General features: G+C 40.4%; 2 protein-coding genes across 3 annotated transcripts in view; both read left to right on the top strand.

Moving 5' to 3' along the window:
* Nucleotides 1–356: 356 nt before the first annotated feature.
* Nucleotides 357–5,837, top strand: LOC135485041 (sodium-dependent proline transporter-like). The gene is made up of 12 exons (XM_064766768.1): nt 357–437; nt 630–761; nt 962–1,229; nt 1,532–1,664; nt 1,842–1,976; nt 2,522–2,625; nt 2,935–3,172; nt 3,511–3,639; nt 3,916–4,015; nt 4,494–4,594; nt 4,948–5,115; nt 5,498–5,837. Exons 1-12 carry the CDS (start codon nt 422–424, stop codon nt 5,657–5,659), a joined length of 1,686 nt encoding a protein of 561 aa, XP_064622838.1. The 5' UTR covers nt 357–421; the 3' UTR covers nt 5,660–5,837.
* A 1,192-nt stretch (nt 5,838–7,029) lies between these two features.
* Nucleotides 7,030–12,263, top strand: part of LOC135484137 (uncharacterized) — a 31,764-nt gene continuing 26,530 nt past the window's right edge. For both annotated transcript variants that reach the window (XM_064765289.1, XM_064765288.1), the window contains exon 1: nt 7,030–8,695. In XM_064765289.1, the coding sequence (XP_064621359.1) occupies nt 8,478–8,695 (218 nt within the window). In that variant the 5' untranslated portion in view covers nt 7,030–8,477. The remainder of the gene's footprint in view (nt 8,696–12,263) is intronic.

The following is a 12,263-nucleotide window of genomic DNA, read 5'->3' as shown; positions in this document are numbered from 1 at the left end:
CGTTATGCCTAAATTGTACTTTAGATAGCAAGCAATTGTTCATTTCTTGTTTAATTTTTTATCTCTTCAATAAGACTGCATCATATCTTTAATGCAGTTCAAGCATTTAATATGCCCATGCTATTCAAGGCACACGTATATCCCATTTCAACTTGCCCGCTTCATTGGTAATTAGCTAGTTTGCATAATTTCTATAAATAATATACTTTTACCAAATTCATCTACAATACAAAACGTGTGGTGGATGAACATGACGTGTTTTGAGAGATTGTCTTGCAGAAGGAAGGATGCTAATCTCGAAGCATCGGATTGTTCTAGAGATAAAACACGAGCTCATTGGGACCACCATAGAGAATATCTCCTCTCGCTCCTCGGCTACGCGGTCGGCCTAGGCAATATTTGGAGGTTCCCATACCTGTGCATGAGGAACGGAGGCGGTAAACAATCCTGCTCGCAATTATCGATTTTACGAGGAACCTGTGAAAAATTCTCGATTTTCGATTCTTCTTTTGAATGATAATAATGCTGACTAGAAGTAGTGTAGTGTACTTACTTGTGGTAAGAAAGTCATATAGCTACATTCTTTGCATATTTTGTAAGTCATCACCTCGAGCTTACATAATTTCCAGGTGCTTTTCTGATCCCTTACTGTTTAGCGATGGTTGTCATTGGATTTCCCACCTTTTTCCTCGAAGTCGTCATAGGCCAGTTTTCCGGCCTCAGCCCATCTATGGTCTGGAATGTCATCCCGCTATTCAAAGGTGAGGACGTCAACCCCTTATTTCAAGTTAAGAGTAAGGACTGAAATTAAATGTTGTTCCCTTTGTGATATGATTGATATTAAGGTAATAGATCAGATTTTTGATTTCATATGTAATATATTTTTAAGGCTGAGAAGAATAATACTAAAGTAGGTTACACTCGTCTTGTGGCCAGTTTTCAACTTTTCCTCTGCTTTCAGGAATCGGCTGGGGCATGACCGTCGCCATACTGGTCGTCTCTGTCCTATACGGCCATCTCGTCACCTGGATCCTCTACTACCTCGCCATGTCCTTCTCCGCCGAGCTTCCCTGGACGAGCTGCAACAATACTTGGAATACGGAAAACTGCATTATTCGGCAGCTTAATGCATCTTTCAATGCAACAATAAAAGCAGATGTCTTGGTGAACGGGTCAGACTCCTTGAATTTTACAGATTCGCGTGTGTCTCCTGGAGAAGAATTTTTACGGTAAGCCCAACACCCATTTCATTCCTCTTCAAATAATCCTTGACGTACAGTTCAGAGCTGACGTGGCTAGGATCCTGTTCAAGCCATTTATGCAGTCATGTACATGTAGGAGTAAATAAACAAAAAAGGCAAATAGTGTCATTTGATTGGTTCCCGTCTGAGTACTGTCACGCGGCAGCAGGATTGAAGGCTTCTGATTGGGCAGTACACATACGACGCCTGCAAAATACTTGAATGTAGATTTTGATGTTGGACAAAAATTAAATACACTCAACAATTTCTGTTTATTTAAATATTTTCAGGAACAACGTTCTTGAGCTGACAGACGATGCCACCGATCTCGGAGGCCTCAGATGGCAACTTGTCGTATGTCATTTGGTGGGCTGGTCAACTGCAGGTCTTTGTGTCATTAAGGGGATCAAGTCGGTTGGGAAGGTATGAATATTTTGAGAATACTTCAGGACCTCTTTCTAGATATGCTTTATACGTATTAAACATGGAGTCTGTTGGCTGCGCTGTACAACGCGAATAAACACTCCATAGAGGATTTTCGGGAAGAAAATGACTCGTCGGACAAGAAGATATACAGTAATTCTGATTTCTAATTTTCAGGTTGTGTATGTTACCTCCATTGCTCCCTATATTTTACTGACCATACTCCTTATCAGAGGGTGCCTACTCCCGGGAGCTGTAGATGGTATAATGTATTTCATCAAGCCAGACTTCAGCAAGCTGTTGGAGTTCAGGGTAAATATACTTGCATATTTGCTAGTAACAAGGTTAACGAAAGCTTGTAATACAGTGTATCGCGTATACTAAATGATAGTACTGAATTTTAGCATATTTATACTGTGTTTGATTTAATTATTAGCAATGCATTTTATATGGTAATCGCCAGTGATATATGCGGATACCACAAGTCTAGAAAAAAAATTGCATTCGCAGGTGGTATGCAATGTAGCTCCAATTATAAATCATCAAAACGTGTAAGCATCAACACGTCCTCGTGTTATATACATCATACAAGTATGACCAAAGATATTTCCTAAAATACAAAGCCGATTTCAACTGTCTTCATTGTGTAATTGAAACTAACTGAATAAAATAAAATCCCTCAAAAAAGCATTTTTATTTCAAGAAAAATATCACCAGTACTTTTCTATTCAATTTTTTTGTCATGCTTGTAATACTATGCTGGATCGCGAATACGCTGGTAATAACTTTAGTGTACTTGTAATGCTAGGTCGCGAAAAAAGCATGCTTTTGTCAAAAAATTTTCGTGTCGCTTATAGATCTGGATCGAAGCTGCCATTCAGATATTTTATTCCATCGGAGCATTCGGAGGCGGAAATATCATGTTTGCAAGTTACAGCAAGTTTCATAACAACTGCCAGAGGTACGTACGATTCTGAGTTCGGCCACCATTTAAAGTGGTAAGAAGCCTACAGATGTCCAAAGCTTCAGCATGATAGACCACTCGGCGTTGTCCCCTGTGATTTCCACCAAACCTTTAAGTACTGGTGTTAAAAATGCAGGGATGTTAATAAAAAAATATTGATCCTTTAGCTATGATCATTTTATGTGTTCGTGGTGTATACACCTCGGCTATTGTTGCTGATAGTTTGGGGGCGTGGTGTGAAGGGGTCGGCTTTTATGAGATAATCTTTAGAGATACATTGTACAATACTTTCATTTGGACTTTCAGGGACACCATTCTTATCGTGATAATTAATTGCCTGACGAGCATTTACGGTGGATTCGCCGTATTCGCTGTTGTCGGTCACATGGCCCATAGGACGGGGATACCTGTTGACAAAGTCCTCAAGTCAGGGCCAGGCCTGGCTTTCATCGTCTACCCCGAAGCCTTGTCCAAGCTTCCTCTGCCGCAGCTCTGGAGTGTTCTCTTCTTTCTCATGTTGACGACACTTGCGATTGGAACGCAGGTATATAGATGGCAGACTCGTTTAGCGATGATTTTATTGGCAAGGCGGATTTCATTATCGGCATTTTATCCAGGGACTTAGCGGAGTTTCTCAAAGGTCCTCTTGTTCAAAACAGTTTGGTCACAAATTTGGCCTTAACTTTCATTTCGCGTCAGGTCTGAAGGAAATTTCGTAATTTAATTTCTTTTGTAAGTCACTATTTGTCATGGTGTCCCAACAGGATTTAGAAGGTGAAATATGATTAGATATAATTCTGGTAATATAACGTCTCTTTCAAGACGCCGTCGTCTGACCTGATTCATTCTATACTGTTATCAATGTCTCTATTTCGTTTCTAGATCGGGCATTTCCAGACAGTAGTCTCCTGTGTGACGGATGCGTTTCCGCATCTTCGAAGCAAACGCATTTGGATATTACTAGCACATGTTCTCTTTGGTTCCATGTTTGGGTTGATATTTTGTTCTCGGGTAAGGACTCTTCTGTGTCATACCATCCATGTGTAAGATTGGTTAAAAATGTGAGGACAGAGTGTAGGGTGGCAGCAAATTAAGATCAGTACTACATGAATGTCGTGATCTTAATCAGCGCAATCATAGCCATATTGCTACCACTGAATTGATGACTTTAGATCTCACCAATTGTTTGTTTTGGATGAGAGGATATGAACTTTAACTTCGCTTTTGTAACGATATCTTTTTCAGTCCCAAATTCCGGCTATTGCATGTGAACTCTTTCCTTTCAAGGGTGGGATGTACTGGTTCCAGCTAGTAGACTGGTATGGAATAACGACGGGAACATTTGTGATGATGATACTAGGTACCCTTGGTCTGTCGTGGCTGTACGGTGAGTTATCAAATCGGCCAGATGTGCTCCTCTGACAATAACAATGCGCAGCTCAAACGATGCCGTACTTTTCTTTCTTTTAAAGAAAATGATTCACCGCATTTCAACAAAATTGGTGCGGATGTTATTTACCTTTTCACATTTTAACAGTTGCTCAGCCGAGAATGATTTTTCAGTTATAATGTAACATCGGCGATACTTTAGACATTTTCAGAAAATAACCCCGCAGTACAAGCAACTGACGTGTCAAATATGACTTGATTCTTTAATGATAATGTTCCTCGATTTTGGGTTCGAGGCTGAAAAAAACCCCAAATGAAAGGATATTTTTGAATTGTAATGACATCACAATGGCACAAGCACTATTGCTTTTTTTCAAAAATATCAAGGGATTAAAAAATGGTTCGTACAGAAAAGGTGATTACTACGAAAAAAATACATGAACTGGTTTTTTAGACTTTATACCTTCCCTTTTCAGGTTTAAATCGCCTCTACAAAGACACTGAAATGATGATTGGAAAGAAACCCTTCTTTGTTTTTAAAATTTTCTGGGGTGTTTTGACGCCAGCCTATACACTAGTGAGTAATCTAAGATTACGTTCATAGTGATGAATATCATCATTTGAGCTATCAAGCGGTAGGATTTTTGTCGGCGGCTGCTCTTCGGAACATAAGCCCACTAATTGATCCAAATACCTGTAGGCACTGGTTGCTCATAAGGTAGAAAGACAACGCCATTTTTGGACTTCTTGTACAAGCGATCAACCAGCAATTCCAAGTAAGATGTCATGTGTGGAAGCGCCCGCGAATGCGGTCTTTGGCTTACTAAATGATGATCGCATCGGGCTGAAGCTCTATGAAAAGTTAATTGCTCTATACTTGATCCAAGAGAGCGATCCTTTTTATTAACCAACTTCCTTTAACTGTTTCAGACCATTTTTATCTATATATTGTCGGGGTTCAGTAGACCAACGTACGGGAGTTACGTGTACCCAAACTGGGCCATTGTCATCGCCTGCCTCATCCCCATGGCTAGTATCATCCAACTGCCTGCATTTGCTGTGGTGGGAATAGTCAGGGAAAAAGGAAGACTTCTAAAGGTAATGTAATTGTCATTCATGTACAGGAATGTTTCTCCTTGTCTGTGACCGGTTATCCAAGTTGCCTTTTAAAGAAGTCGTGGCCCGGCGTACTGCGTGTAGTAGCAGTCCTGCATTGAAGCAATGGTGACCTATATCCATACTGAGTTCTTTTCTATTCGTGTACTCCAGGTGAAAGCCAACTGTAGGACACGTATCTGTCTGTTATTATTCACAACGGTTCCTCATCAGACACCAATAATCTTTTTTTCTTCTCATGCCTGAGGCTGTGTGGAGTGATAGGATACGTAGTTAGCTAACAATCACTATTTTTGTCCAACCTGCTGCAAAGATTACCAATCAATTCACCACGGATTGTTCATATTTCGTATTGGTTTTCCAGCGTCTGCGAGTGCTCACCAGTCCGAACAAAATCTGGGGCCCGCAAGCATCAGCGTATTATGAAGGGCATCCGTGGACGAAACAAGATGGACTGAAGGAGACTCTACCTCTGGCTGCTGTGGCAGAGAACGGCACTTTCATGAAACCTCAGCCATTTGTGTGATGAGCTTTTCGCCAGAACCAGTATGATGAAATAAACAACTGTTCGATAAGATATTGAACTTTGCATAAAAAGTGTCCAAGTATAAATTGGAATTGCTATCGGAAAATATCCACTGTACAACCACAGGTTTCTTTTACTTTCTTGCCAGTCCTGTACCTTTGCAATTGTACATGTATCTTTACAGAGACCTCATTTTTCTTACGTCACTTTGTGTTCCTTTATTTGACCTCTATCAATTCTCTGAGGGCAGTTCTAGAGATATCGATCTGCATCTCCGAAGTTAGATCTACCATTCGTGCAAATCGGTTCTATTGGTTATTAATGTTCTCTTTTCCTGCCTCAGGAAAGAATGGCCGGACGTTCCGAGAGACAAAAGATGAATGAGGAAAATCAATCACCCACTCGCTAAACTAATTTCTCCTGAACAACGTAATTGTAGCCTACAATTAACATGGCCCAAATTAACATATCTTAATTAAGTAATTAATCGAACTATATTATAGGGTTCGTGTTAAGACTTGTAAGAAGACCCGGAGCTATTTATTCCATTCCGTTATTTCGCGTGAACAGAATAGTGATATAACGTATTCACCCGTGATGAAAAAAGGCAACTAAGGTCACTGTCAATATTAAAAGAAAGCCCTCACCTTTCTGCACATTTCTGAAATCCAATTGGCAGAAGTGAGGCCTCCCTATCCCGTTTCGAGAACCAGTTCAACGAGGTTCTCATTTAGATTGAGCCATCCGGTGCCACGGCCTGAATCGTCGATAGGAGCCGCTTTCAATAACGGAAACCTGCCCTAAAACCTGCCCTAAAACCTGCCCTAAAACCAAGAATTATTAAAGACTTTTATATTAATTCTTGCTAAAACTAATGGTGTCATACACGAACTAAAACGATGTCTGGTTTCCGGAACGGGATAGCCATCCTCACTAGTCGACGTCCCTCGTCCAAGAACGACTTCGTGTATTCTCTACTTCCTTGCCTTGATTAGCAACGACTCGGATACGCCATATATCCAGTCACGTGTCCTAATGACTACCTTCTGGGATAGGCCAACGCATTAGGAGACAATTCTTGGCCGTCGCCGTCGCCAGTTTTGAATCTATTGGAACCGTTGATGACGAAAGTAAGAGCTTTCTATTCTTATCTTTTGACGCTTCAGAATGGAACAACAATATACAGATGCATAGGATAGAACAATTTCTTAATCAGTAAATGAAAGAAAGATTTAATAGAATCATGATGAAGGACGAACGAACAAGATCGATTAATTAGCCGTAGCAAATGGAATCTTCTCAAAGTGTGCGGAACTATTGATCAGCCTGGTATACTGGAAGTCGATTTCTTATTTTGCGCAAGCACGGGGTCTGTGTGACAGCGGCTCACTCGTACCCGTCGTTTGGAGAATAGACACGCCTCAAGATTGGCGTGGTAACATTTCCGATATCAGTGGTAGATTCGGCTTGGACAAGGATACGCGTTCTGCTTCGGAGGCATTTACCTCAAATCTTGATGCGTTTTTGATGTTATCTTCCAAAGCACTTTCTCAAATCCAATAGTTTCGCAATGTTGGAAAGGAAGCGTTGCTAATACGTGTTGTTGAAATAGAATTTGTTACAAATGGAATCGATTCGGTTTGACTGTACCAATAATTTTCCGAGCGGGGAAAAATCACACCCGGTAAACGTTGAAAGAGGCAAGGACAAAATAAGCCATATATTTTGTAGTGTGGATTTCGAATACCATAGGTCATTTTAAGGACTTGAGTATGATGCGAAATTCATAAACGTGATCTGCGCGTGAGAAAATGTGTTAAATTTGCAGATGTGATCGTGATATCTTATCGTAGCTTTTGGCGTCTACAAAGGTTATGTAATCGGAGTCACTGCAGTGCAAATTGGTAGGGAAACTAATAAGGGGGGACATTGAGTTCGATCAATGATCAAGATTGGTTCTTGAATGCTAGCAATAGTTTTCCACAAAGCTATGATCTATGGCTTACCTTATTGCGATTCTGCCTCGAGAATAGCGTGACTTCCTGTCTTAATCTGAGTAAATCTATACTCTCAGAGAAATCATACTTCTATTTGCGCTGGGAGTGTCCAAATGAGTTTATTACTGGCGCGATTGGTTACAAAAACTAATGTTGTAGTCTATCCCGATTCGGTCATAAGGAAGGTTGCGATGGCTAGGTAACTCATCTCGACGGGATCGACATTTGTTCCAATGGTGCCGATGGGTTTCTCACCAAGGAGAGTTTAGTGATTTTATTCGATTTCGCGTAATGGATGCATTAATTTCAATGAACGACTCGAGAGGTGTACAGGTTGATTCAGTTCGAAAGTGATTACTGGGAGCTGTCTGGATGATAATAAAACAACCTTTTTTGTGCAAGCAGACGTCCATGAATTTGGACTTGGACTAAGAGACTTCATCTGGAGACCTTTTGACTACAGGACCTCAACGTCCCGGGTCACACTGAATAGCTGTCTCAACATTCATTCTCAGTCGCAAATTTCTGTCGAATAGAATAAACATTTTCGAGCCATCCGCCATAACTGGATTAATGTTCTTAGAAACGGCTCTCTGTTTAATGGAGGAATTATCATTACCTACTTACTGTGGCAATACTCTGCAGAAGCAGTACTTTCAGTTCGCTGATGGATTTCGCCAATAGTTTTCGAGCCATCATACTTTTTAGGATTTAGGCCTTGCTCTGACAGCCCGCATCTGTGTTTGAGAAGATCAATAGTATACGTCCAACAAACTCACTTATTCTATTGTACAACTGCACAATAAGTTCAAAAGTAAAACATGGGTTGCTATCAAGGGAAAGCCGTCTCGGTGCAAAGCCATTCCTCAAATGGCGCGGTCAACGGCACACGACGGAAAAAGAAAGAAGAGGACCCCGAGTTACAAATAAACCTGGACCCTCGAGCGCCCTTAAACGCCCGCCAGATCTTCAAGTTACAGAAATCATGGAAAGCTATTAAGCGAAACATGCAGATGGCTGGCATAGAGATGTTTATTGGGTAGGTCGTTGTTCATTGTTCCTTCTTATGATTGGTAACGAGATTTTTCATTTAATCTATAAGTTCGTATCATTTCAAAAGACTATGTTGCTTTTGAATCGCCCCAAAATGAACACCGTTTTTCTTGAAAAACTGGTCCCGAATAAAAAGGTATAACAGTCGTCAAATTTCAGAGAAATTATTTTTAGACCAAAATTACGTTGTGCGAAGTTCCTTTTGGTCACAACGGTATGACTTCTCGTGGGTATTCCTGAATGACAAACACGCGAAACCTAGCCTCGTTTGTGCCATCACGCTCAGGAAAACAACACAACAAAGGGAATTTTTCTAGCTTTCTCCTTATTTGTTACAAGGAAAGGTAGTTTGCAGTAAGATATAAGTGACAGCCGGCGATGTCCTTGCCAAATCCATAATCAACGCCATAAGTTTTCTCTGGAGACAGAATATTTCTTTTACCTTGAAAAAACCCTGGTCTATTGTCAGGTGGCAACATAGATGTACAATGCATCATTCATAATTTGATTCGATGTCGTAAATAGCTAATCAATGCAATCTTGTCTCCCAAGAAGCTCGTTATCTACGATTAAGGAGAACGCGTGCGGTGAATTTGAAATGTTCACTCAATATACATGTGTACATCGATCTCAATAATGGAAAGATCACATGTATACCCCTCTCATCATTACATCTATCAAGCAATTTTTGTAGAAATGAGAGATTTATTACAAGCATCATTTCAAGCAAACAGTAGAGAAATACTTTTGCTTCACCCTGCCCAAACCCTTGAGAAGCCATTACTGCTACAGCGTGAATTAACGATGACGTACAACCAGGGATTCAGAAGTTAATCACACACGTGTGACATTCCGTCGAAAACTTCAGATAATCCCACCAGGATCTGATGTCTAGTCGTCTGGGCTACGTATTCGACGCCGGCGGAAACCCATCTCAACGACCACGACCAACCGCAAATCAGATGGTAAATGGTTTTCAGACAGCATCGGGGATATTTTGAAGTCCCGTTCCTGGCGCGTTGGCTACTCAACCGGCGATAGCCATTTTCTGGTTTGATTGCTTTCTTTCTTGAATCTGTTCAACATAAAAGGGTCTACTCGATGAAAGTAATCAACTACAATCACGTTTAGAGAGATGATTTATCATGTTGTGTTCCTCGTTTGATCGTAATCAGTATTTGATACTGCATTCACGTACCTTTTTTCTGAACCTGCTTGTTGCAAACAGCATGCTTAAACTTTGACAAGATGAAATGCCCGGATACCGAAATGAAGATGTACACGGATGCAGGAACCCGCTGGTCATATGCTAAACATAAGACTCAAGGCTTCCCGTTTTGTCATGTTTCCTGCATTTCTGGCTGAGTTGCTCCTAATAGAGTTATGTGTGTTACTTCTTCAAGGGTTTCTAGCTTGCTTCAATGCTTTTTTGATTTTTTTGCCTTATTCAAATCATGCTTTCTTCATGGTTCTTTTGCTTTCTCCAATGCTTTCTTGCTTGATTCATTGCTCTTTGGCCGTCATCATTGCTTTCAGGCTTTCTTAGTTCACTAAACCCGTCTTTGAAGATGCATTAGCCTGACGATGTTCGTATCGCATTCCAGCCTAATGATTGATGTCGACTGACTGTCAGCGGGGTGATTCCTCGAAGTTTCTAGCTTTATTGACACATTGGGGATTGTCACTGATTAAAAGGAATCAAGATGTTGACATCACATATCAATATACATATAACCAGCCGTCTTGTCTGGACGTGCTGTTAGTAATAATTTTCTGTTCTGTCAAATTTTGACGGGCGCTCTAATTCGACGCCACGACGCTCGTATCAATCCCGTATCAAATAGTTTTCCCCGCATTTCTAATACATCATGTTTGCCCTCAATACATCAACTATAATCATAGTATCACGATCACCTTTATACCAGACTCGATCATCCAGCTTGAAAAGCCTTGCCGACGGTTATTTGCTGTTACAACTACACGTATTGTACAGAAGCTTCTTTTTTTTTATACCAATCTCATGTTACGTTAATGCTTTAAGCTGTTTCACTTTTGATGAACGATCAAACATCACAGACAATACCAGTAATTATATTTTTACAATGTGTAATTATCAGAATATATTAGAAAGCACCACATTGGTTATTGGTAATATAGTCCATTCGTATCAACTTTATGTCCGCATCGTTTGGGGCTGAAGATTTCACGCAGATTGGTCCAGAAAAAAAAACGAACAGAGCGGAAAATGTCTAAATCCAATGCACTACGTCAATGTACACAAATACATAAACCCCCAGATGAATATCAAACTCCCAAGAAATCTGACAAGTTGTTTGGGCTCCAGAGCCCAAACTGATGCGAAGACAACATTTACAAACAGACTCTGTTTTTTCTTCTCAAGTTCATTGCCTTCGGGATGGGCGCCAATACAATGAGAAAACTACTTGGAAAGTCACGTAAATTCATACAATCTGGTGTCGATTTCGCCACAAAGGAAATTCCGTAACTGCACACACCTACCAATAAGCCTACATGTATTCTCCCTTAGATGGCAATATGTTATGTTAGCCTTTCATCAGTCGGCCATCTTTGACTGAAAATTATGGGTTTTTTATGAGGAGTGAAAAAATTAAGTCATTTTTGGTCTAAACCCAATGCATTGGACAATTCGATAGATATCGATATGTCGATTTTTTACGGTGGGCAAAAACTCTGCGAAATTGATGTAAGCTTACTTCTTAGACATTCATCGTTTGAAGATTCGGCTTGGGTGAGCACTTACTTTCAGTTGTCCGCCCTGTGAAGAGTGCAGCTAATTATTTGCACCTGAGTTGCTAACATGGACCCCGGCCTCCTGTATAAACTGTCTAGTGGAGAGCCTGCTAATAAAACACGCATATACCGAGATGAAGAAATGTTGTCTGTGCACGTAGTTAGTTCTCCATTCACAGTCAGAGCCATGACCACATCAGACAAGGCTTCTTTTACTGAATTTGCATCATTTACGCTCATTGATCTGAGCACAGCCGTCGCTTCCGTCTGCAGCCTCCCCCGCAGTAATTGACAAACGCACTCCCATTGCCGTAATGCAATGGTCGTGGTATATTTCATCTTGATCTTACAGTTAAGTTGTGGACAGCATTTTGACCAGGGCAACAAAAAAGACGCTTTAAATGCATAAATGTATACTTGAATGTATTGCCAGAGACTGGAATTCAAGATGGATTCCACATGTATTTGTCACAACAGTAAATAATGTAACAATTCACAAGAATGAATAATTAGACTAGTCTTAATTAATTCTTACAATTAACGATTAGTAATAATGATCCATCCGTAGCTTAATCGCCTTGATGTTTCTGACAAAGACTATCGAAACGAGAAAATCATTTTGATGAAGTTCGAGGCAATCAGGAATTCGCTTATGGTTCTTGTAACATTTTCTTTAAAATTGTGTTGAGGAATCTCATAGCACGATGGCAAAAAGACGTCCATTATTATCAGAACTCTTTTTAAGAAATTTCTCCATTTATTACAAAGCTATCAGTAGTGCA

This window comes from Lineus longissimus, chromosome 3 (assembly GCF_910592395.1).
Source record: "Lineus longissimus chromosome 3, tnLinLong1.2, whole genome shotgun sequence".
In the NCBI taxonomy this organism is placed as follows: domain Eukaryota; kingdom Metazoa; phylum Nemertea; class Pilidiophora; order Heteronemertea; family Lineidae; genus Lineus; species Lineus longissimus.
The sequence above is the reverse complement of the archived record's forward strand: the minus strand, read 5'-3'. Positions and strand labels throughout refer to the sequence as shown.

Coding starts and splice junctions, on each gene's coding strand:
- LOC135485041 (XM_064766768.1), top strand. Junction 762..961: donor TGTCATCCCGCTATTCAAAG/GTGAGGACGTCA, acceptor CTCTGCTTTCAG/GAATCGGCTGGGGCATGACC. Junction 1,665..1,841: donor GGATCAAGTCGGTTGGGAAG/GTATGAATATTT, acceptor TCTAATTTTCAG/GTTGTGTATGTTACCTCCAT.